Source organism: Mustela nivalis (genome assembly GCF_964662115.1).
Source record: "Mustela nivalis genome assembly, chromosome: 15".
Taxonomy (NCBI): domain Eukaryota; kingdom Metazoa; phylum Chordata; class Mammalia; order Carnivora; family Mustelidae; genus Mustela; species Mustela nivalis.
The window spans coordinates 27,048,848-27,074,876 of NC_139034.1; the positions used below are offsets into that span (position 1 = coordinate 27,048,848).

General features: G+C 50.5%; 1 protein-coding gene across 10 annotated transcripts in view; it reads left to right on the forward strand.

Annotated features, from left to right (window-relative positions):
* ATP7B (ATPase copper transporting beta) overlaps window positions 1-19,467 on the forward strand; it is a 79,150-nt gene extending 59,683 nt beyond the window's left edge. For 5 of the 10 annotated variants that reach the window (XM_082700987.1, XM_082700989.1, XM_082700988.1 and 2 more), the window contains 9 exons: window positions 2,189-2,383; window positions 3,780-3,962; window positions 5,257-5,425; window positions 6,578-6,721; window positions 7,919-8,061; window positions 9,435-9,638; window positions 9,739-9,856; window positions 10,343-10,445; window positions 10,968-11,774. In XM_082700987.1, the coding sequence (XP_082557113.1) occupies window positions 2,189-2,383; window positions 3,780-3,962; window positions 5,257-5,425; window positions 6,578-6,721; window positions 7,919-8,061; window positions 9,435-9,638; window positions 9,739-9,856; window positions 10,343-10,445; window positions 10,968-11,241 (1,533 nt within the window). In that variant the 3' untranslated portion in view covers window positions 11,242-11,774. Of the gene's footprint in view, window positions 1-2,188; window positions 2,384-3,779; window positions 3,963-5,256; window positions 5,426-6,577; window positions 6,722-7,918; window positions 8,062-9,434; window positions 9,639-9,738; window positions 9,857-10,342; window positions 10,446-10,967; window positions 11,775-17,417 lie in introns of those variants that run through there. The other 5 variants (XM_082700992.1, XM_082700993.1, XM_082700991.1 and 2 more) reach the window with 4 other exon arrangements.
* Window positions 19,468-26,029: the final 6,562 nt, after the last annotated feature.

Here is a 26,029-nt window from a genome sequence, read left to right on the forward strand (position 1 = left end):
ATCGAGGGCACTGCCAGACATCCTACCAGGCCAAGGACAGCCCCCACAACCATGAGTCCTCTATCCCCAAATGTCAGTAGTGCCGAGCTTGAGAAACCTTGATGTGCATCAACGGGGAATGGCCCGCTTGGAGTCCTATTTGACAGCTGCCCAGTGAGTGGAACAGTGTTTTATCTATGGTTTAAAGTATCTCCTACTTAGCCAGATCGAATGCCTCTTTTACCGTAGAGCCATAGAATAAGAAACTGTAAATGCAGAATGGATAGTTTTTTTTCTTTAAAAAAATGTCTACCCTAATTAAAGGCATATCTGAAATTCTTGGGGTGCATGTCATTTACTAAGATGTCATCTTCTCTCTCGAATGTCCTGTCCTAAAATAAAAAATGTCCTAGTTGAACTCTTGACATCTCAGGAGACCTTAGTGCTTTGAAGAGTAACCCAGGACTATATTCTTAGAATTTGCCAGTGGCTGTTATGGCACCTGACCCCCTCAAATTCCTGCTTTTGTGGGAGAACAGCTCGTTGGCATGTGGCTGTGGGAAAAGTCATTCCTAAACAGGTTGGAGTATGGGGCTTTCTGCTGTTCCCTGCCTTTCCGTCTTACTTTGGCTTCTTCTGTTTTTATCTGCAACATCAGGGAGGATGCTGGCAAAGGAGGGACTGCATGTTCCTTTAAGGTATTATCACTCTGCTGTCTAAGTCATTTGTAGGGAGAGGTTCATGTCACCCTCTAGAAGTCCACCCATCCCATCAGAATGCCTGGTGTTATTTTGATGAGAATTACTGGAGTTTGGGGGTTTTTTTTGAAATCACATCATCTTTATCTCAAAAAATTCCATGTCTTCAACACAGTGTCCCTCTATCCAAATCCAACTGTTTCTAATCAAAGTGAAATGACCCTTTAGTAATACACCTTATCTTAGATTTCTGCCTTTCAAAATCAAGGAATAAAGTGTAGGTGGAAGCTAAAGAGGTTGTGGTCTGTATCCTTGATTTCGAAAACACACTGTGATGAAAGTGAATTCAGTGTCTCCTGATTGTGCTGCAGAGACACCTGCCATTTTGCAAAATAAACCAACATAATGCAAAATGTCAGAATGCAAATGGTAATGCCTATGTGTGTCGCCAGGTAACTGGAAAGGAGGCCCATATTTTGTTCGTTTTGGGTTTACAAAGAAAACAATAGCAGAAAAAATAGAAGAAAATAAAGATGGCTCCAAATTCCATCCTTAGGAATGATGATTTTTTGCACTCTGGGAAACCTCTTTCCAGTATTGTTGAAAGCTGTATAGAGATGCAGGCAGGTAATTTTGCACTAATTCAGTCACAACACATGCCATTTTGTACTTGCTTTTTTTACTTAACAGTGTTGCTGGGATCTTTCCATGTCAGCAAGTATAGACATACACCATCGTTTCAACAATTGTATAAGATTTCATTATGCACCTCATACCCTTAATTTAATTCATAAATTCCCTCTGAGGTGTCTCTAGTTTTTTAAAAAAACGCTGTGATAAGTATCTTTGTATATTTTGCCACTTATATGATTATCACCTTAGAGTAGATTTCTTGGAGACCTATCATTTTTAAAAGTTTTCACAATAATGATAAAAATTATAATAATGTGTAATATTGTTAATATGTAATATTGATAATGTGATAGTTACAGTTTCTCAGGGGCTTCGCCCATGGCAGGTTTTGTACAATGTATATTTGTGTGTTTATGTGTATTTATATGTGTATCAGCTCATTTAAACCTTACAACAACCAACTGGGTGTGCTTGGTTGTATTGTGTCCATTCCGAAAGTGAGGGATCTGACACTCGCAGAGATGTGAGTCAGTGCCAGGGCCAGCATGGACGTACACGGTCCAGTTCCAGAGTCCATGCTCCTTCCCCTAGCAGGGAGTTCTACACGACTCTCTCCTCCCATCATGCCTCTTTTAGAGGAAAGCCTAGAATGTCAAGTTGAAAAACTGGGGTGGGAACCAGTAAGGTGAGCCACATGATAACACAGCACCGAAGCAGAGTGGACCCCACACTCTGGACCCCAGACCCCAGCTCATTATGCATCTTAGCTCGCAGCTGCTCTTGCTGAAATGTGCTCATGCTGAAATGTTCTGTGATTGGAAGTCAGTGTGATTCCTCCTTCAACCCTCAGCCTGCCTTTATCTCTTTCCCCTTTTCAGACCCACAGCAAGCACATCTCCCAGGCAGAGGTGATCATCCGGTTTGCGTTCCAGACGTCCATCACGGTGCTGTGCATCGCCTGCCCCTGCTCCCTGGGCCTGGCCACGCCCACGGCGGTCATGGTGGGCACCGGGGTGGCCGCCCAGAATGGCATCCTCATCAAAGGAGGCAAGCCTCTGGAGATGGCCCACAAGGTTGGCCCTTGCGCTCCTGGCTATCCTCTGACGTGTTGCCTGGAATGACTCTGTAGCTGTTACTTTGTGATTTTTTTTTTTTTTTTTGGAAGCTGAAGAGACTTGGTGGGAAAGTAGTATCTGTTTACATTCTGTATTAAGAGAAAAACCTGGAAGAGGCTGGAGGGCAGCACTGTTAATTAAGTAAAACAGGAAGCCCGCAGGGGCTGGGAATGATAATAGCAGGAACAGCCAACAGCTGCAGGATTAAATATGAATTGATTTAATTTCATTAACAACTCTTTGATGTCGGTGCTTATCATTCCCATTTCTCAGATGAGGAAGCTCAGCAGGAGCTAAACCCAGAGAACAACAGGGAGCAGAGGAGGGATCTGAAGCGACCACGGTGGGGGTGGGGCTGGGTTACTTGTGGCTGCAGAATGCAAGGATGGACTAAAGGAGGCAAGGATTGTTGGAGGAAGAGCCGTCATGTGTGTTGCAGAGACCACCACTGAGCACTGGGCCCAGATGAGTTCTGTGGGCTAAGTGAGGGGGAGCCGTGCCTGTGGGACATTCAGACCACAGCAAACAGCTGGGCTTCTGTAGGGTTTGGGGAGGTATGGAGCTCAGGGATGAGTGGGCTCTGGCCATGGACACAGGTACCAAAATGGCAGAACCCAGACCCATGGGGACGGGTGCAGGTTGCCATTGACCAAGTGGGCCTGGTGGAGAAACTGGCTTTGGTGGTGGCTTGTTATTGTGGCGGGGAAACGGTCCCTTTTTCACTCTCTCTTTCTCTTTTTTTAAGATTTTATTTATTTATTTGAGAGTGAGGAGAAAGCAAGATAAAGCACAAGAAGTAGAGCAGGGGTAGAGGGAGAAGCAGACTCCCCACTGAGCAGGGAGCCTGATGCAGGGCTCGATCCTGGGACCCTGAGATCATGACCTGAGTGGAAGGCAGATGGTTAACAACTGAGCCACCCAGGCGCCCATCCCTTCCTTTCTTTGAACCTGGAGTGCAAGCTCCTTATTCGCAGTAGGCGTTTGCACTTAGGCCACAGACACACTGTGCACAGGGAGATGGGCAGACTGCCAGAGTCCTGACATGGGAGATCTGCATGGTGTCACTTTCCAGGAGATGGTACCATGCCATGTCCCATCAAATTAGAATGACAGTTTCTTGCTCAGTCTGGTGAAGGTTAAGTCACAATGCAGACTGTTTTGGCCAGACAGGCAGGGAAAATGGGTCTTCGTCATGGGAGTAGTTGAACTGTGAGATTGATTGCAGAGGATGTGTTAATGTGAGTTATGAAGGGGTGTTGTTACCTGCTTGAGCAGGGTTAAATGGAGTTCTGCCCCAAGACTGTACGGGCTCTTAAAGTCGCTTGTGGTCATCAAGATGTGGTTGTTTTGGCAGATAAAGACCGTGATGTTTGACAAAACTGGCACCATCACCCATGGGGTCCCCAAAGTCATGAGGGTCCTCCTGCTCGTGGATGTGGCCATGATGCCCCTCAGGAAGGTTCTTGCTGTGGTGGGGACTGCAGAGGCCAGCAGCGAGCACCCCTTGGGTGTGGCAATCACCAAGTACTGTAAAGAGGTATGCAGACCTGGGCAGTGCTCGTCTCTCCCCCACCCCACCCCCCGCCACCCACTGCAAACTCCCCCTTACCCTACCCCGACCCCAGCCTCCTCCTCCACTTCACTGGCTGGGCTGGAAGCCTCCAAGCACCTTCTTCTCACATGCCTCTTCTGCTGCTGCTTCTGTACTCTGGCTCAACTGCCTTGCAGGAGCCTCAGCTTGTGGGATTTGGGAACCCCTCAGCAGGCCCCTGTGGAGTAGGTGGAGATGCAGCGCTCAGTGATGGGTCCCTTGTCCCATTTCCAGATCATCACAAATGATGGTGGTTCAGTGTTGCGGGTCACTTACAGAACAGGTACTGACCGTCTGCTTGGAATAACAAAAAACAGCTGGGATGTGAGCTCCACCCTCTGGGAGCTGACGGTCCAGTGGGGAGGGTGGTCGGCAGATCAGCCCAGTCCTTTATGAGTGCTTAGTGCAAAGGGGAATACAGAACTGGATGGAGGGTTAGGGTGAGACCAGGAGAGGCCCCTCAGCCGGGGACGGGAAATGGAGAGGAGCCAGCAGAGGTGAGCCAAATGCCCAGTGGATTCTTGGCAGTTAATGGGGAAGCATTCGTCCTTTGACCTCGCCCGATGAAAGGTCCTGTTTCGTTTTCTTTGTCTTCAGTTTAAATATAGAAGCAGTGCCAGAATGTTGTCCTGAAAATTTTTAAATGGTCTGGGCAAAGACAATTAATGCCTTGGGGCAAAGCTGACTGCTCTACCTGGACAGGAAGTCTTCCAGAAATCTCTGTGGGTGTTTTGTGAAGGGTCATTCAGACCACCATTTCCCCCTCTCTCTTGGGATGCTTCAGGATGAATGTGCTCCGTCATCCCTCCTTTGCTGTGTGGTTGACCCCACGCGACGCTCCTCACGCCTTTCCCCTGCCTCTCCCTCGTCCCCCCAGGGCCTGTAGATGGGCAGTGACCTCCTGAGAGCCTCCAAGCTGCTTTGTTCCCGTTTGCCTGTTCCATCATTCTCAGGAAATTATTTGCAACGTAAAAATAATCTCTCTCCTCTTTTTGGCCCCCCCAACCTCCGTTAATCTGAGGCGTTTGCTGTGAACTGCTCTTCTTCTTCCTGGTCTGTCCCTTGTCCCATGTCATGAGACAACCATTTAATAATTATCGTGTCTGCATCGGAGGAGGGAAGGAATTGCTGAGTTACTAGTCGATCTCCTCACCTGCCCCATCCTGCCTTCCTCTCGGCCCCTGCTTGGTGCTGCTCTCTCTGGCCTCTCCTCACCTCCCGTCTCTCCCTGGCTTCACAGGAATTGGGAACCGACTCCTTGGGATACTGCACGGACTTCCAAGCAGTGCCCGGCTGTGGAATCGGCTGCAAAGTCAGTAGTGTGGAGGGCCTCCTGGCCCACAGCGAGAGCCAGCAGAGCAAACAGGCGGCTCCCCCGAGCAGGGCTGGCAGCGCTCCCGAGGAAATAGGTATCCCAGGCCCTTGTCTCTCTGCCCAGCCTGCCATGGCTTGCGCCCGGCCGGGTCAGCTGGTGGTGTGCCTAACCAGAGAGCACCAGGCCAGCACACCACCATGGGGTCCCTGGCTGTGGACAGGCTGGCTCCTGGCCGGGGCACCGCATGCCTCCCTCCCCCAGGAAGGCCTACTGTTTGTCCATGGTTGCGTTCTCTGATACTTCTGAATCTTGGTGCTAATGGCAGACAGTAGTATATGTTACTGAAATTCGTGGAGTATTGCTTCTGTGACCCATAATCTCGAGTCTCCTCTTTCTTTTTTCTTTACTTTTTTTTTTTTTTTTTTAAGATTTTTAAGATTTAAGAGAGAGAAAGAGAGGATAAGCACTGAGGGAGAGTAGGAGAGGGAGAAGCAGACTGACTGGGGAGAGATGGGAATTCGTTTGCTCCTCCAGTCCCCCTCCTGCGCTGTGGAATCCTGATGCGATGGGTCCCATTTACAGCGCTGGCTGTAGCAGGAAATGCAGATGGAAGTGGTCTGCCCGAGCCAGGAAGGGGTACTGCTTGGAGTGACAGCTGCCTTTGAAAACAGTTTTTCTGATTCGGAGGATAGCTTGCCAGCCATCAGGGTGAGAGTGGGGAAGCCCTCCCAAACCAAAACGCCTGTGTCTGGTGTTCTCTCTTAAGTGCTCTGGGGTCTGATTGGAAGCCTTCTGCCACCACCTAGCAGTTCAGAACCTAAGCACAACGCTTCCATTTAGCTGCCAGGACTGATCTGTGAGGTGACCCCCAGGTTAGTGGCACACACAGTTAGAAAGTGACAGGGAAAGACTCACCCGGCCTCTTAGGAGAGACAGCTGTTAAACATCCACAGATGTAGACAAGCTGTTTGCTGATGCACAAGCTGCACTTGTTGCTTCTCATCTCTGCAGAAGAGGGGCCAGCAGGTACCGCCTAAAAGCAAATAAGGACACCACCAGATGTTTAGCATTTATGACATCTGTTTCCCTGTCCTTTAAGGGTGGTGTTCTGCGAGGTGCTCGCTAGTTACAGTGTTTCAAAACAGCTCGATGCGCTTTTTTGCTGTTAAACGGACTCCATGGTTTTGAGCCCTTTCTCACAGTAAAACTGGACTATTTGGGAATAACCACAAACTCTTTGGAACAGACGGGACCCCCCAGACCTTCTCTGTGCTCATCGGGAACCGCGAATGGATGAGGCGCAACGGCCTAACCATTTCCAGCGACGTCAGTGACGCGATGGCGAATCATGAGCTGAAAGGCCAGACGGCCGTGCTGGTGGCCATTGACGGTACTGCACCCCTCGCCTTCTGCTCTGGACAGCGGAGTTTCTTAGAGTTCTCTGGCAAAAATAGGCTTTCTCCTTTTTTCTCCCCCCGTAAATCTTCTTCTCTGTTCATTTAAGTTCTGTGTCCCAAAAGGCTGCCTTGCCAGTTTCTCTCTTCCTTCTCAGTCAGAGGCCCGCTCTCGCTGTGCCCGTCCTGCCCCCGAGAGTGAGGCGTCTTAGCCTTAGCCTCCTCCTGCCTTCTCCATCCCCGTCGGCTTCCGTGTGAGCCCGTGGTTCCGTCGCCCTCCTCTTCGTCGCGGCACACGCAGCACTGGCCTGTTATCCAGGGGGACACCCACCAGGTCCTAAGGAATGAGATTGCTGCCCCTCCATGGAGGTCCCCAAGATCGCATGTGTCTGGGCACTTACGCCTCAGATGACTGGAATCTTACACTGTTAATGGCAGTTTCTGCTTATAGAAGTAAAACTGTGCTGATGAGCAGCATAGATACCTTTAATGCTTCGACGAAGTGTGTCCTCTCCCACTCTTTTTTCCTTCTTGTGCCGCCATGGCCTTTCCAATGTCCTTAAAACCCAGTAGTCCCTTCAGCCCCTCAGATCAGAACCAGCTGTGCTGAAGGAGCCATGCCCCGTGTCACCCCACTCCCCTGAACCTGCTGTGCCCCCCCTCAGTGCTCGAGTGCCTTCCTACATCACCAGCTGAAGATTCGTTCAGGCAACCCCCCCACCCCCACCCAGCACAACGAATGCTTTCTGGAAGAAGAGGAAGGACTGATTTTCTGTTTGGACATTCGTCATTATTCAGTAGCCTTTATCGTATTTGTTCTGTTTCTCATATCATAATAGCTAACATATACTGAGTTATTATGAGCCAGGCACTCTGCAACGTAATAGATGTCCCTTGCAGAAAATTGGGGAGATTCGGAGAGCTATACAAAAGAAAATGCTATGACTCCTTATCCTACCCCTCAGAGAGCCACTGGAAATGTTTCATATTCCTTCCAGACTATTGTGTGCCTCTGTAAATGGAGGTCATTTTTAAAACACAAAATCGAAACCGGGCTATGTTCTATAACTTGGTGTTTTGTTTTTCACGTGTGCCATTGCGCTATGGAAACTGTTTCTGGTAGCAGAGCCTCCTTTGCCCCTTGGGCTGCCCAGGGCTTGCCCTTGTGGACTGACCGAGGGTGTCGCCTGCAGGCGTGCTCTGTGCCATGATCGCCGTCGCCGACGCAGTCAAGCAGGAGGCAGCCCTGGCCGTGCACACGCTGAAGAGTATGGGTGTGGACGTGGTTCTGATCACAGGGGACAACCGGAAGACGGCCAGAGCCATCGCCACCCAGGTGCGTGCTGGGGACCGGGGGCTGGACATCTTCCCCCTTGGAGTTTTTTCTGAACCCCCCAGAGCACTTTGAGGAAAAGTAGCAACACCAGGGCCTGCAGCGCTCCACATTGCTTCTGGCCTTACCCCTCTCCGGGTGCTCCTGCTCTGTTCCGAGCTGTGCAGTGCCCCACGGGGGACCCCCGCCGTGCTGCTATTGCCAAGCGCACGTCCCTGGAGCCTGGATGTCTGAACCTGGGACAGGCGGCTGCCCTGGAAAACGCAATTCCAACATTCTCTGTTTCTGTCTTTCCATTGGGACAAAAACAAAGATCATGGCTTGAGAGCTGAAATATACAGGTTCTGAGGCATGGTGTTCAGGAGATGATTGTCCACTCAGCTCTTCCGCATGCCCGTGTGGCAGACAGACAGACAGACTTCTGGGTCTGGCAGGTCTCCAGCAGCCCTCACTTCAGAGTGCGTGCGGTGAGGACAGCACCACTGCACACCTGTCCAACCCTGCTTATAGTGAGGACTCCTGCGCCAATTCCCAAAGGCTACGCACCCTCCCCAAATATGTGTATGCCAGATGCTTTTGAAAGTGAACTGCTTCTTACAAGGGAAGCAGTGGTCCTTCTCCGCATGGCCTTTCTCGCTAACGGGACTTTGTTGAGTACCATCACCCCTCCTGGTTCAAACTCGTTTAGCTGTTCAGCAAGCACTTAACTAAGCCCCACCCATGGGACCCGCTCCAGAGAGGAGCAAAGAGGGCGAGCGCCTGCCCCACGGCAGCTCTGTCTTGGGGGGACGGGGCTGAACTGAGTGCTCACTTCTGCCACAGAAAAGTGCACCGGACGCGTGGGAGCTGCCAACTGACCCCAGTGTGGCAGAGGCTGGAGCCGCCTTCCCAGGGGAGGAAATGCTTAAGTCAGGAGCAGTCGGATGAAGAAGAGGGGGAGTGGGGGGGTCGGAGAAAGGGAAGCTGACATTTCCAGGACAGAGCGGGCAGCCTGAGCACCGCAGCACTGGGCTGGAGAGCAGCAGGATGCTGAACGGGGCAGAATTCAGCATGGGCTGGAAGCGGGCAGGACCAGTTCCTGAGGGGTCCTGTGGATGTCATCCCAGGAGAAGTGTAATCCACTGAGAGAGTCCAGCTGACCACTGTTTTGGAAAGACCAAAGATTGGGAAGTGGGCAGGGAGACCAGCATGAGGACTAATCCCCCATGGAAGGGGGCACGGGGATGGCAGTCCCTGGGATCTAGGGTGTGACTGACACCATTGCCTGGGCTTGGAGGCCGGAGGCAGTGGGGCTGGATGCCTCACAGGTTTCTGCTGCTGTTCACTATCCTTTGCCAACACCAGGTGTTGTCACGTATTTGTGTTTTAACTTTTAGGTTGGTATCAACAAAGTCTTTGCAGAGGTGCTACCTTCTCACAAGGTGGCCAAGGTCCAGGAGCTCCAGAATGAAGGGAAGAAAGTTGCCATGGTAGGAGACGGGGTTAATGACTCGCCGGCCTTGGCCCAAGCTGATGTGGGCATTGCCATCGGGACAGGCACGGATGTCGCCATCGAGGCTGCTGACGTTGTCCTCATTAGAGTGAGCTTGGCCATATCTTCTTGTGCCCTGTTGTCCTGGTTATGGGAGCAGGGAGGGCCTGGGGACAGAGCTCCTGACAGGCATTGTGTTCCTCCTACAGAACGATTTGCTCGATGTGGTGGCTAGCATTCACCTCTCCAAGAGGACCGTCTGGAGAATACACCTCAACCTGGTGCTGGCCTTGATTTATAACCTGATCGGAATACCCATCGCGGCAGGTAGGGTGGCTCTCCACTGCTTGGTTACCTTTGACTCCAGCCAAGGCCAGGAAGGCTTCTCTCTGCCCGCTGGCTTCCTGCCCAACTTAAGAAGTGGCCCACATCCCTGGGTAGCCAGCCGGCGGGCAGGGCAGAAGCATTTTAGGAAGAGTTGATGTATTTTCCACTTTGTAAGTCTCTAAAGGGAAATGAAACCTGCTGAGAGGGTCCCTGGGATTCCCTGTTCCCTTGCAGTGTCCCCTGAAGCCCACGATGCTGCCTGTGGACAGTCCCAGGAAGGCCAGAGTGGGTGGGGGACCCCAATCCCCGAGACCGTAACCCCGGCTCAGCTCCAAGACCGCCTACTAAAGAGGCATGCGGGCACGTGGCCATGAAGTGGCAGAAGGGGGTTCTGAGCCACTCCGAAATGGAGAACTTTACAGGGGGCAGCCCGAGGTGAGGACCTTCTGTGGGCTATGGTGCGAGTGTTGTGCTTCCCTCGGCCAGGGGTCTTCATGCCCATCGGCATCGTGCTGCAGCCGTGGATGGGCTCGGCGGCCATGGCGGCCTCCTCTGTGTCTGTGGTTCTCTCGTCGCTGCAGCTCAAGTGGTGAGTCCCTCCAGGACGGAGCAAGGACCTTATCCCCCACGCCTAGCCCCCTGCCCTGTGGGCTAGTGATGGGTGGGTGCTGTGCACAGGGCCCTGGTGCACCAGAGGTAGGGGTGTGTAATATCTGGATGGGCACCCCAAGGGGGCAGCTCCTCGCCACCTGGCGTGCTGGCTGCTGTAGCAGTCACTCTACTCCAGGGTTGTTCTAGTAATGCCATGTCCACCTGGGGTCCTCGTGTATTGCCTTTCTTACTTTTTTGAAAAGATGTTTATTCATGCTTTCAGTGGCACAGCTGCAGGGTGCCAGGCATTTGGATGGGAGGTTTCTCAATCAGTCGAACTTGACTTGAATCCTAGGAACTCAATACCCTCTCCTTTAAAAATCCTAAAATCCATGAGGTTTCCATACCATGCGTAATCCCAAGACTTTGGTGAGAGTTCTTTACCATCCTCCAAAAAAAAAAAAAAAAAAAAGGCATGTGCCCGCAATGGCTCAAATGCTCTTGGAATCTCACTCGGCAGCTATAAGAAGCCTGACCTGGAGCGGTATGAGGCCCAGGCCCAGGGCCGCATGAAGCCCCTGACGGCGTCGCAGGTGAGCGTGTACATCGGCATGGATGACCGGCGGCGGGACTCCCCGAGGGCCACACCCTGGGACCAGGTCAGCTTCATCAGCCAGGTGTCTCTGTCCTCCCTGAAGTCCGACAAGCTGTCTCGACACAGTGCTGCGGCTGATGATGGTGGGGACAAGTGGTCTCTGCTCCTGAACGACAGAGATGAGGAGCAGTGCATCTGAAAGCTGCAGGCGGGTGGAGACCCAGGGGTCCATCTCCTCACTGAGTAGCTGGTCCGGCTTCCCCGGGGACCGAGGCTCGGGCCGAACAGGCACAGCTCCAGCAGCAAGATGGGCGAAGCTCCCCTCCAGCCCTGGGGACTTCCACTCCCTCCTGGAGATGGCTGGTCATCCCTTCTAGCATGGGTGGTGCCCCTATGTGGCTCCTGGGTCACCCACCTCCCCGTCCCCACTGGGATCCCAGCGGCACAGGGGCCAGGCTTCCCGGCCTGACCATGCTGTGGGCCTGGGCTTGTCGGGAACCTTGCTTGCTGGACTCTAGCAGAGCAGAGGACGGCCAGCCTTCCTCACAGGCCTCTGCTTTAGTGTTTGGAACGACTACTTGTAAAACGAGGAAAATCTCATCGGGACCAAAAACTTAGCTGGGCCTTTCCTCACGAGAAGCCTCGTGTTGGGTTCTTTTTGACAACACCCACATGATTGCGTATCTGAGACCACAGTTTACCTCAAATACACCCCACTGATGTCTGCCGGCACCATGTCTTCCTTTTGTGTTCTTAATGCTGGGGCCACCCCACCGCCAGCGCACCCCTGTCGGACCTCTGACAGCAGGAGCGTAGTGATCCCTGCTGCTGCTCTCAGGCGCTTCTGCCAGAATCTACTCCCTCACGCATTGGCCAGAGAGCCCACCTTGCTTCTCTTCAGGCCAAGGTGTTCTTTCTTGCCTAGGTGGCGCTTGGCCACGGAGTCCTGGCCCTTCACTCCTCAGAATGGTGTGCCCTTGTGGACTGTGGCTGCCCCACTGGAGTGAGGGTCTCAGAGTTTGTGACCTGGGAAATCCTGCCTCCTGTGGGGTCCAGGTACTTGGGACACGTGGAGGCCTGTGGTACTTGAGACAGCGTCCCTTGTGGGGAGGTGTGTGTGCTTGAGGGGATGGCCTTGCAGGGCTCCGGGAGCTTCAGGGACGTGGTCTGCTATGGGACTGCCAGCTCACAGAGTTCAGTGCAGAGTTCAAGGCCGTGGTGCCCCTGGTGGTGTGCAAGTGGGAGGAAAGCTGTACTGGAGGAAGAGGAAATCACACTTACTCTCAGGGAGTGTCTACTGCGCACAGAGCTGGCGCCTTAGGAAAGGAGGCACCTGTGGTGATTGACAGAACCACATGGGAGTACACAACTAGAAAGAAAATAAATTTTAAGGTAGAGTCCTCATCACACACAAAATAGTTTTATTTACTGAGTATCAGTTATGTTTCAGGGACAGTGTAAGCACATTTTCTAGGCTGCTTGTAATCTTCCCAACAAACCAGCAAAGTACTGTCCACATTGGACAGGTAGGGCAGGAGGCTCAGATTGGCTAGGCATCCTGCCCAGGATCACACAACCCGCACACATGCCGGAACAGAGAAGTCTTTTCTCCGTTGCTGCTGCCACCTGGATATCAGTCGGTAAGAATCGGCAGGAACAAGCCTCCTGCTCCCACGACAACAAGTCTGCCCGGTGATAAATTCCGTCGTTGGCGACTTGGAATGAAATTTGGTCTTGGGGTCAACTCACCTTTCCCTAGGATAGTTTGTTTCCATTTTTGCCTATAATTTCATGTTGCTGGTTTCTTCCCCCTACGATCCTGCAGTGGGTTCCATTGTGTTCCTGTTGTTTTCAGTCTTCCTTTCCCTCAGGCCTCTTCCTGCTCCGTCCGTCCTTTATTCCTGGCTGCACTCAGGACTTTCTTGTTTTCTAATTAGGTTGATCATGTCTAAAGAATCTAATTGTATCGGCTTCCCCAAGGCTTTTAGGACCATAAACCACATGTGTATATGGCCATGACAATATTTATAAGATTGCACAGACTATAACTTTTAGAGGTTCAAGGGGTTAAGAATTTTGTGTGTGGCAGATAAGAACAGTTCCTGTTTCAAAAACTTTCCCTGCTGTATTAGAGTAAAGTTTATTTTTACTGATCTAAAGGCCGCCTCCCGCTGGCTCTGTGCGTGACAGGAGCATAATTGAGGCCAGCGCAATGTCGCTTCTGCAAGGGTCTGGCTTGGCCCTGACTGGTCTGCGGGGAGAAGGGTCAGGTTTCACCATGGAGGCTGCGGGGGTGGCCAGACCCTCGGGTGTGCCCACCCCTTCTAGCACCCTGCGAGCCCCTCTCCCACATGCTGGGCCTGCCTCAGTGGTGTGTGGGGAGAACTCTCTGGAGGGCAGTCCTTGTCCAGGTACATGTCCCACGGGCCAGACACAGGCCTCGATCTGCCCCATTCGAAGCGCTTCTCTGCTTGACAGGAATTGTCAGCAGAAGGCTTTCTCAGACATACACATTTTAATCAGGAGGGCTATATTTTGAGTCCCTTGACCCCAAAGGAGTGGGGCAGGGGGAGTAGTCGAAAGGTCTAGACCAAAGGGCTCTGCTGGGAGGGCTCTTGTGGGCATCTTGGAGTGGCGGGGGGCCCCTGAGCGAGCTCTAGCTGAAGGGCGGTGACAGGGTAGTTTGTCATCTGAACCAGGAAGCTTTGAAGAGTGGAAGGAAGTGCTATTAATAATTGTGCCGGGCCAGCCGGCCTAAACTGAGACTCTCCAGGCAAACTGGGACATGCGGTCACCTTCCTAAAAAGGGAAACAGACGTTGTATCACAGGCAGAGACTGCAGCACCTCGGGATTCTGCCCCGACTGTAGGTTCCATAGATGCGCGGGGGCCCTGTCCTTTATCCGCTTTGGGATTCTTCCCTCCTCTGGCCTTCCTGAGGCCAGTGCTTCCGTGCAGAATCAGGGCGGTGATCACCTTTGTGGCTCAGTGTGACCACATGGAGAACCAGTCGGGTTTGTCCCCCTTGCTGGTCCCCTGCGGTCCCTCCAGCCCACCACGTAGTGCTTCATGCCAGGCATACTGGGCCGTTTGTGGATGCCCATGTATGGGAACTTCATCCTGTAGACATGTCCCCTTGTGGGAAGAGAGGGTTGATACCCCGTTAGCAAGGGATTCCATTTCCTTTAAAAAACGGGTCTTTCTAAAACATGAGCGAATCTCCCTGATAACCATCCCACATGCACCAGAAGAAATCAGTGTCTGTCCATTCCTAGTAAGTTTTCAGTCTTTAAGATCTTAGCGGAGCCTTGTGATAGGGTCACCTTTCAACTAAATGGATAATAATTCTAGTTCTTGGGCAAAGATGGCACCTTCAAGTTGACATGGCAAAAAATGGTCAAATTGTTCTGCTAGTTTGCTAATAAACAGATTAGTAAAAGTAGCCTGTATTTTAAGAAAATCCAGCATCAACCAAAATCAGCCCATCAGGTTAATTAGAAAAAGATTATTTGAACAATATTCTATTCTGTTTGAATAATATTTTTTTCTATTCTCTAGAAGGACTTTTTGTTTGTTTGTTTGGCTTTAAAAAATTCATGCCAACAGGTGCCTGGGTGGCTCAGTCGGTTAAGCATCCTACTCTTGATTTCGGCTCAGCTCATGATCTCAGGGTTGTGAGATCGAGCCTTGTGTTGGGCTCCATGCTGGGCATGGATCCTGCTTAAGATTCTCTCTCTCCCCTTCTGTTCCTCCCCACTCCCCCAGCTTGTGGCAATCTCTCTCTTAAAAAAAAAAAAATTCATGTCAATATTTCAGAAGGTAAATTCCCTAATGGATATAAAATTCTTTTTGAGTTAGAAAGGTTCTATTCTTCATACAACTTTTTCTTAAATTACATCTTTTGTTTAAAGAAAACAAGTAAGGAATGCATAATACAAAGAAATGAATTCAGCAAGCAATCACACTGACTCAGTTTCCCTTTGCAGATGACCCTGTAGGAGCTGGTGGGAATGAAACCACTCTGCTTCCTGCACTTTCACACACAGCATGGGCAAGAGCATAGACACCACTGTGTGGGTTTATTCCAGAGGGAGACGTCTACTTGTCTGCTGTTTTCCTTTGTCTGAAGACAATGACAACGGTTGAAATTACAGGATAGACTATGAGAAGTTAAATAATGCCACGAAATCCCTGAGTCTTCTTTATTCTATTCGAAAAGATGAATAAACAGATGTGAAATCATCCGTGGGCTAAGATGAAAACAAGAATTGAGGGAAATTTAACATTTTTTTTTCTCTGAAAAAGAAATGGCCATCATTTCTTCTTATTTAATGTAAACGTAACGACTGCTTATGGCAAAAATTTGAACACAGGGAAATATAGAAGGGGGGGCACCCAAAGGATACCCCATGAACATGATTTTGTGGAGAGTGTCCTGTGTGGGTGAATCACACTAAGACCTCGAGGGGGCAAAGCCTGTCTGCACCCAGGGGCCCAGCTCCCGGATCTCCCGGTGCTGTAGTGAGCAGCGGATAGAACTGTGGGGAACCCACAGATACCCAGGTCCCAGTGAGGTCAGGAAACAAGTGTTCAAAGACCAAGAGGACTGGCCGCAGGCTCTGTGCTGGTGCCCCACTGGTTCTGTCTCCTGCTCACCCTGTCCTCGCAATGATCTTGAGAACGATAGGCACCAGCCTCGTTTCCTTAGATGGGGGGGGTCCATGCTTAGGGGAGTCCAGCTGTCTGTGCAGGAGACAAAGCTGGGAAGGGTGTTCAAGCCCATTTGGCTCTTGTCCTGCCAGGCTCACCTACCTCCCTGCAAAGGTGATGCCCAGTGCTCTCAGGATAAGCTGGGTCTCTGTGCCCTGCCCTCCCCGCCCCCCATAGCATGCCTTGGGTAAGAGAAGTGTCCTTTCACGGGACAGTGTGTTTTATCGCAAGAGCCACCAGGTGTCTCTCTGACCAAAACAACCTAGTCTGCTGCACGATCCCAAATTCTCTTAATCTTTTTTTTTTTTTTTTTTCTTGACGCATCTGGAAATTCAAATAAAGCTCATCGTAATGTGAATGGGAGATGGGACAGAAGGTGAGGCTGGAGTCCAGCTCTGGCATGGGGCACCTCCAAGCTATGGTGTGTGTGTTCATGTCTGTGCTGTTAGCCCGCATTTAGCCCTGCAGAGTATGTCGCTGGGATGACTCGGCAGTGAACTTCTCTGCCGTCACGTGTGTCTGTCTGGGCTTCGTGCTTTCTAAGTTAAGATATTTTTTTTTAAGCTTGAACATTTAAAAAGGGGGGGGGGGTGGTTTTAAAGGCTCGTGGTGATTGTCAGTGTCCCCAAAGCTCTAAGTTCTGAGACTCCTGTGTTGGCCGTGGGTTTAGAGACCTCCACCCCAAGTCCCTGGGTAGAAGTGTGCCCCCCCCCCGTAATGTACATATGGCCCCCTTGGGGTTACTTGATCCTGAGCAGGGCTTACATGCTGCAGACCTCTATCTCCTCTTCTATTCGGTGAGGAGCACTGCCCTATTTCCTGTCCCAAGTGCATGGTCACCGGTAACCTCCTTAGGCAATGCAGGTGTGCTGTCTCCTGTAGATCTTCCTGAGAAAGAACAAAGCGTGACCTGGGGCCTTCCGCTTCCTCGTCTGCACAAAATGGTGTAATAATAGTTTCCCTGTCCCAGGATAGTGGTGAGGAGAGGAAAGCACGCACTGAACACACAACAAATGTTAGCTGCTGCCATTGACGCCATGCGTGACAGTGGATGTGTTCTAGATGAACAGCTCACCACCTTTGCACACAAGCACTCAAAACCCACCCTTGTGGGTTCCCTCGCCAGCCCCAAGAAAGCACGGTCTTAATGGGTCTGCTTCTCAGACCTCCTGGGCTGTGTGGCTTGCTCTAAAAGAAGCAGCCTTTGTCCAGTAGCTGTGCAGCATGCCGGATTCCCCTCCTCGGTTCCCAGTGGTTCTAGAGCATCAGGCTCTAGACGTGGAGCCTGTGTTCCAAGAACATGGCAGCAGGAGGCCACGCCCTGGAGGACAGAGTAAGAGTACCCACTGCCGACCCGAGTTCAAAACCTGATTCCACACCATGAGAAGATCACCCTGCCTTCTGAGCTTCAAATCAGTGTAGAAGAGAGGAGTTCCTCCTTCCCCGGCGTGGCGTGTGTAGCCTACATGCAATTGACGATTTGAAAGATAAACAATGAGAATTAGAAAAGTGATTAAGTAAAGGGTGTTAGTGTGCCGGAGCGACAAAAAAGGAAAGTGGCTTCTTTTTACCGCATCCTGCCAGCCTGGTTGAGAACCCATGTGCGTACTATTCAGGACTTGAGCGTTTTCACCAATCTCTTTTGATGCCTTTCCTTTCTCTCCAGGATGGACTTAATGTCACTTCAAGTATGGTTGCCTAAAGAATATACGAATCCTTGATTGACGAGAACAATCTTGCTGTCCTATTTCTGATGACCCAGCCTCAGGGACTAAATCTATCCCCAGCGCAGAGGTGTGGTGTTTCTGTCTCCGAGTGGGGCGGGCCGTCACGTCCCATGGATTCAGTCACAGGATAACCTGCCTTTAATCATCCCCTGCGGGGTGGGGGCAGGGAGAGGAGATTATTTTCTGGAGGAATACAGGTATGTTATAAACTTCTGTTTTCTCCTTCCTGTTAAATGCTCAGAATGAAAGCTAATATCCTAAGACCTTAGAATCCAGCAAAATTTTGAGTGCAGAGAGGGGATCCTGGGAAGATTGCTGGTGCCAGCCTTGGCTCCTCCTGGTCTCAAACCCTCTCACAGGATTGTGAAGACCGGCAACAGGCCACCTTCCCTCCCAGGAACTGTTAAGAAAAGCTAAAGGTGTGGGGTGGAGAGTCCCATAGCAACTTTCGTGGCTCTAATCTCTCGACGGTCACCCTGGGTGGCCCTGGGCGGCCCTGGGCAAGGATGCTAAAAGGCAGGGGAGGCAAGACTTGCCCATCTGGGGTCACAGGCTTCATGAAGAAAGGGTGATGTCTGGACTCAACAAGACAGGAAGCTTCTCCTCTTTCCCACCTCACCCCAGACTGGAGTGGGCCTGATGTTCCTTCATTCGCTCAGCTGGAGGACTGCTGCTTCCCGAAGCAGGCACAAAGTGGACACCCACCCAGAAATAAGGCCCAACTGGATACTCATGGGCTAGGGCGTGCCTTTGGAAGGAGATGCACCTGCCAGGAAACGGAAGCACCCCCTGGCTTCTGAGCTCTGCGGGAAGATGGGCTGAGGGCCCAGTGGGAAGGGGGGTGCTTTCCCTCCCTACCTCCCCGCCCCCACCTCTCCCCTTCCCTCTCTTTTCCTTTTTTCTCCTCTTCCCCCCTCCCTCCCTTCTTCCCACCCCCCCTTTTTTTCTTGTCTTTTTTTCTCTTGTTCTTTTCTTCTTTCTTTTTAACAGTTTTGGAGTTGTTTGTGTCACAAGATTCTTTCAAGTCCTGGTCCTCAGTCCTCAACCCCAGCCACAGGACAGGCTGAGTGGGGGCTGCTACCCACTTTGAAGAGGCACTGCCTGCACAGACCCCCAAGACAAGGTGTTCTGGCCGATGCCTTTCCACAACCTCAGTGTGGATCTGACACCGCTGATTGTGGGTTTGTTTCTCCTGACATTAACAATCCACCAATTCCACTGCTGCCCCAGGTGGCCATGACCGGGGATGGTGAGGCCGTGTTGGGTGCACATAGCCAGTTCTTCACTGGCCCATTCGTATCTGATTTCTTGAGACATCTTACCGAATGGCTTGGCTACAAGGCCTCCACAAGAGGGAAGCAGGCCTGAGTCACAGCCCAGCGTGCAGAGTCTAAAACCAGAGTTGATTGTCCCTCTACTCCTGCTGGCATCGGTGGGCTGCAGTGCAGAATTGGCCAGCACAGAGGCGTGTCCAAGAAAGTCGCCCAGTCAGCTCCACACCAGGAGACATGCCACCACCTGAATCTGGTCAAGGCTTCAAAGACCCCGCTCCATCCCCCCAATACCGTATAGTACGGTAGACGGAACAATGGCCCCATTGATGTATACACCCTTATCTTCAAACCCTGTGACTGTCACCTTACATGGGACTCTGAAAATGTGGTGGAGTTAAGGATCTTGAGATGGGGAGAGTCCCTGATCCCGCAGGTAGGTCAGGGTCATTGCAAGTGGAAGACAGGAAGAGCAGGGTTAGAGAGATGTGAAGATAGAAGCAGAGGTTGGGGTGATGTGCTCGAACCTGGAGGGTGGCGCCTCAAACCGAGAAATGAAGGTGGCCTCAGGAAGCTGGAAAAGGCAAGGGAGTGGATTCTTCCCTCGCACCTCCAGAAGGACCCACCCCGGCCAACATCTTGATCTTGGCCCATAAAACATATTTTGGGCTTCTAACCTCCAGAATCGTAAGATAATAAATTTGTGCCTTCTAAGCCACTGAGTTTGTGATAATTTGTTTCAGTGGCCATAGGAAACAGTCTGTGGGTACCTGAGCCTACCAGTGCCTGCGGTAACAGCCTGAACCTTCCCCAGACCCACCCAGGCTTCTCCAGAGAAGAGCCAGAAGCTGACTGAGTTTGGAAAACCCTGGTGTAGTAACAGGACTCTTTCGTGGAGACACGCCCTCAGAACCTCTTGTGTGCCGATGTGTCTGAAAGAAAGACGTGTGCAGAGGGTTTCCGGGTGCTCTTAACTGGGCAGGTCTGCTGAGTGATAACTCCTCTGGGAGGAGTCTGTGAGGGATTGACCCACGGCACCTCTCCCAGCCCATTTGTCTCTGCCCCATGACCTCCCCTACTCAGGGGTCATAGGTACCAGCAAAGAGGTGGGAGGAGGGACCCAGAGGATGAAGCCAGGAGTCCTGCCCTTACCTTTCAAAAAGGCCCAGCTCCGGGGCACCTGGGTGGCTCAGTTGGTTGAGGATCCGACTCTCAATCCCAGCTTGGGTCTTGATTTTGGGGTTGGGAGTTCAAGCCCTACATTGGGCTCTGCACTGGGCTTGGAACAAACTTAAAAAAGACAAAAAGAAGACAGAACGGCCCAGCCCAGATATACAGCTGAATTAGTAGGAAGACTGCTCGATCAAGCTGAACTGGCATGCCTTTCCCCCAACACATGTGTGCACACGCACACATGCGAGCACACAACCCATAATCCCCTACACCGGCCAGGGGGAGGGATGATGGCTCACAATCATGAGGGATGAGAAGGCTCACATTAGGTTAAGCTCCTGAGAAAACACCTCGGACCCTGCCCCCACCTGCACACCACCCTTCCAGGCTGAGTCAGAGGGAGGGTAGAGGAGGGGGCATGTATTTGTGGGAGAAAATGCTTGAGCCCCTTTAATTTTGATAACTCAAAATTCAAGCAGCCCATCACCTGCCACGCTGCATTTTGCTGTGGAGGCTGTGGGCTGCCCAGAGCTGCTGTCCTGGCTAGGGTTGGCAGAAGACAGCTCTGAAGGAGCCCAAGCCCAAGTCCATCCTGAGCGCCACCTCCCCAGCTGCCAGCCAGTCAAGAACGCTAGCTCCCATGACTCTCATGCTGACCCCCTCGCCATCCCTGTGCCCTAGCCCAGACCACCCTCAGACTTCACCTGAGCCATGCCTGGCACAGAAGAGAAGTTAAGTACATGTTTGCTGAATTACCATGATACCTTGTCCTTTCTCTCTCCTTACTCTCGGAGAGGTCTGGAGGGTCTGAGAAGTATTTAGGCTCTTCAACTTGTATTTGTTTTTTTTTTTCTCCATTGGCTTAAGACAATGTAGTTTCACTTCATCTGAAAAACTACACAAACTAGTCTATAATTGGCTTTTATCAGAAACTTAAGTACTGCAAAATACAGGCAGTGGCTCCCCTTTTTCTTCGGAGATGTAAAAGTGTGCTGAGAGTATGCGCTTTGATCCCGGGCATCTAAATCACTATTACGAGGCCTCTTGGACTCCTCACTACCAACTTCATATGAATTTCCACAAAAGCGTGCCATTGGCTGCCTAGTCCTTTGATCCTGACCTTGGTGGTGGAAGGTTCTATGATGTCTTTCCCTCTCCCTCTTCCTTCCTTCATGTTAATCCACTGTGAGGTTCTGATGGGATAATAGCGGAGAGATGAAATGAATGTATTCCGCTTGGGGTCGAGTGGGTGAATCAGAGAGCAAACAAACACAGGCAAGTGTTGAGGGCCATGGGCGGTGATCTGCATGAGGACAATGGCCTGCTCACGCAAGCGTCCGCAGGGAGGCATCACCGCACTGTGTACCCGGAACAGCCCACGAATCCGTCAAGAGGGGAAGGGCTAGATGACTTGTGGCATGTTGTATAAGAAAATACTCTGCTGTACTCAAGCTAGAGCTACATATATCAATATAGAGAACTGCCAAAAGCACAATGTTGGGTGAAAAAAGTTGCAGACAGAAAAAATAGAGTGAAATCACTTTATATAAAATTTTATTTGTATTTTTATATTTTTAAAAAAATTCATTTTAGAAAGAGAGAAAAAGAGTAAGTGTGAGGACAGACAGAAGGAGAGGGAGAGAGAGAGGCAGGCTCCCTACTGAGGGCAGAGCCCCACACTCGAAGGGCCGGATCCCACAACCCTGAGATCATGACCTGAGCCTCAATCAAGACTCAGACGCCCAACTGACTGAGCCACCCAGTCTCCCCACTTTGTGTACGTTTTTAAAAGAATGGTTGCGTATACTGTTGTAGACACGGGCTTCTGGAGTCAAAGTATACATATGGGATACAGAAGATACCAACTGGGGTTCAGAATAGCAGTTTCCCCCAGGAGAAATGAGGAGAAAGAGGTCTGGAGGGTCTGAGAAGTATTTAGGCTCTTCAACTTGTATTTGTTTTTTTTTTTTTTTCTCCAAAGATTTCATTTATTTATTTGACAGACAGAGATCACAAGTAGGCAGAGAGGCAGGCAGAGAGAGAGAGGGACGCAGGCTCCCTGCTGAGCAGAGAGCCCGATGCGGGACTCGATCCCAGGACCCTGGAATCATGACCTGAGCCAAAGGCAGAGGCTTTAACCCACTGAGCCACGCAGGCGCCTTTTCAACTTATATTTGTAACGTGTTCTTTCTACAAATCGGAGACAAAAATATCAGCACTGGTCAAATCTGGGTTATGGGTACATTGGTTTTGAGATATATATATTTAGCAAATTTATATATACATTTAAAATATGAATAGATTTTTTTTAAATGCATGTGGGTCTGCAGTTTGGCAAGAGGTCAGGCCCGAAGCTGCAGAGGAGGGGGTCATCTTCACCAAAAGGTCAGGGGAAGCTGTGGGGCAGACGCCTTGCTCAGGCTGACCTCATTGATTCATGACACAGAAGGGAGCAAAGATGGCGGGAAACACTTCTCTTTAAGCAAGGATGTGGAGATAGAGCAGAGATAGGACTCAAGAGAGGGCTCAGGAAGGAAAACAGTCAGGAGGGATACATGATGAGGAGGTTCTAGAAAACACATTTTTTTTTAAGCTGCCCAATATATAGAAATACAGAGAAGAACACAGCGAGTCTCCAAGACACTTGCCATTAACCTCTCCTTGAATTAAATACTCGTCAAGGTTTTGCCCAAATTGCTTCTTCTCTTCTCCCTTTTCTTTCCTTTTTTGAGTTGCTGAAGCAGTTTAAAGCAAATCCCAGACCCCGTGTCTTCCTACCCCTCTATACTGCAGTGTGCATTTCTAACATATCCAGGCGTGGAGGGAGATTTTTAAGGAGGGAAACATCAGAAGCATTAAAGGTTGCAAAGGACTGAAAAGAGAAGCAGATAGAGAGGCCGTTCACCCAAGGCCCCCAACACCAGGAGCAGCGCCTCCTCAGGGCAGGCTGGAGGGAGGAGGGGCCGGCCCCAGAGGCACTGCTAGGATTGGCTGTAGGACGCGGTGGAGGCCGCCCCTACAAGAAAGGAAGTTTATCATTTCCAGAAGTCTGGTGGCAAAAGGGAGGCAAAAGAAAACCGCATGGGGATGTGGCAGAGACGACGAAATAGATCTAGGATGGAGGGACATCAGTATCTGGTGGCCCAGAGGGCAGATATGAAAAAGGAAATAAAATGGACAGAGCAGATTCCCAGGGCAGAAGTGAGTGAGGGACAGTGCGATGGAGCTAATTCTTCAGTCACCGGGAGCGACGTTGCTCAAAGATCTAGTGGTGGGAAGAAAGAACGTTGACAGTCTTTTGAGGACCCCAGTCAGCCGTTTGGGACAGGCGAGTCTGGAATTCCCTGCCGGCACAGGGACCAGGGGTCAACCCAGGATGCTGATAATACTGTGATTCATTGAGCACCTGCTGCAAGCCAGGCGTGTTCCTGAATCTCATTTTATCCTCACACACTTTACAGCTCGGGAAGGGGGCTCAGAGGTGGTCAACACTTGCTCAGACACTTAGTATATCACAGAAGTACTCTGATCACAGGGCTCTTCTGTCTTTGCTCTTGAGTCTGTGGAGTTTCTAAGCTCCTTCTGAGGTCTCCCGCTCATCCCTCCCCTGCACGCTCTCTCTGGGGCAAGCAGGACTCTCTGGGCACTCCCTACACCTTTCTGTCATGCAGCGTCACAGACGCATGGGCTGGTCCCCGTTTGTTCAGAAAGCCAAGTCTCCAGGGGAGGCTGAGCCACTGGAAAGCCTCTTAGAAAAGAAAGCCAAGCTTGTCTCTCTGAGTTCCATGGTCATATTTTCCCCTTTCAGGGGTATGTTACAAAACAAAGTGGTTAACTCAGGACTAGGAGGTGAGTGGGCTGTGATCCATAAACCATATCCTCCTCTGTAAGAAAAGTCCTTGCATGGCCAAGTCGGTGGGACACAGGGCTTCACCCACAGGTGAATGTTAAGTGGGGGACTTGCTTGTGCTCCTCCATGCAGTGGAGTAGACCAAGCACTGGGTTTGGGCGCAGACCTGAGTTCAAATCTCTCCTCAGATTACCTTGGGCGCATCAGGCAGCTTCCTTGAACCTGAGGATCAAAGGAGAAAGGTGCATAGGAATGCTGGGAAGGTGGAGGAATGAAGAAAGGGGAGGGGGGAATGAACAGTCAGCCAACCCTCGCTGAGTTTAACTGGAGTGGACCAGTGTGTTGGATATGGTCTTCCAAAGAAGATCACCAAGGTCATGGAGAAATTTCAGGTGGGTGGCTTCAATGCTCCCATTTGAAGATTCCTTAGGTAACTGACCTAAGGTGACCTCGATGGACTCCTGGCCAGATGTCTTCCAGGGAGCCTGCCATGCCTGGGAGACACACACTGGGATAAGGGACTGGGCTTCTTCCCGCTCTGAAGGTCCAAAGTGCCAAACCCCAGTCAGAGCCTGGCGGCTCCCCGTGATGTTTTTGTCTACACTAAAATGCAGATTAGAAGAGATACTCTTTCTTTCTTTCTTTCTTTCTTTCTTTCTTTCTTTCTTTCTTTCTTTCTTTCTTTCTTTCTTTCAAGATTCTATTTATTTATTTGACAGACAGAGATCACAAGTAGGCAGAGAGAGAGAAAGGGAAGCAGGCTCCCTGCTGAGCAGAGAGCCCGATACGGGGCTTGATCCCAGGACCCTGAGATCTTGACCTGAGCTGAAGGCAGAAGCTTAACACACTGAGCCACCCAGGTGCCCCAAGAGATACATTTTCAACAAGGAAAGAGCTTATTGAAAATATAAAAAATAGAAAGACCTTATTGAAAAAAAATATTTATCAGGCACCATGATATGTATGAATAAAGCCTTTCATGTCTCTTCTCAATTTCACACAGACACATGTAAAAATATGTTTCCACTGTTTCTCAGAGGACAAATGGACACAAGACTACAGAGGCCATTCATAGTGAGCCCACAAAGCTTCCACTGCACAGTCCCACTGGTGCACGGGCCCCTGCCCGCCATGGAAGGCACCCAACACCACGTTCTCAAGGTCAAGTGTTTTGTAAGTTTTGCCAAGTAAGTTACTCTACTTGCAACTGGTTATGACTGGTTTCTCTTTCCACGTGATGTCCCCTCCAGCACATGTTTCCTTGTGTCAGGTGACACTGGATGACACCGTAAATTTTTGGGTAGGGGGATGCCAAATTCGTCATACACTGAGTTTGGGTAGAGTGACCTATGTTTAGAGGATTTGCAGTCACTTCTGTGTACGGCTCAAGCTAGCTTCCTGTGTAGAAAGGGCTCTAAGGACAGCTCCTAGGTCCACCTTCCTGACTCACCCAGTGTCATGGCCCTGAGTGTGTGGAATCTGTATGGAGGCATACGGATCTGGGAGGGGACACAGGTCTGGGAGCTCAAAGCTGCTCTGTGGAGAATTTTCCCAAAGACAAGATGTGTAAAGTTGTGAGAAGAGGAGTTGATTCTCATTGATAGGAGTTCTCTCCTGTCAGGAATACACTTGATAATGCAGCATATACAATTATAAACATAACATACAGTGTTTCCTTGTACAACAGTAACTGTAGAAATAAATAGAATTAAGCACAGGTGCTGTGTTTCTAGGGCACAAATCAATAATAATAGTGTATATAGTGAATATGGCTGTGTGTGTGTGTGATATTGCAACTTCATGAGGTCCTACTGTCAATGGTGGGACATTTCCATCAACCCTGCTAGAGGGAAAACCAAATTATCTTTTGTAAAACTGTTGTCATATGCACATGAAAAAGTGCTCCACATCACTCTGCATCAGGGAAATACAAATCAAAACCACAATGAGATATCACCTCACGCCAGTCAGAATGGCTAAAATTAACAAGTCAGGAAATGACAGGTGCTGGCGAGGATGCGGAGAAAGGGGAACCCTCCTACACTGTTGGTGGGAATGCAAGCTGGTGCAACCACTCTGGAAAACAGCATGGTGGTTCCTCAAAAAGTTGAAAATAGAACTGCCCTATGACCCAGCAATTGCACTAGTGGATATTTACCCTAAAGATACAAACATATTGATCCAAAGGGGCACGTGCACCCGAATGTTTATAGCAGCAATGTCCACAATAGCCAAACTATGGAAAGAACATAGATGT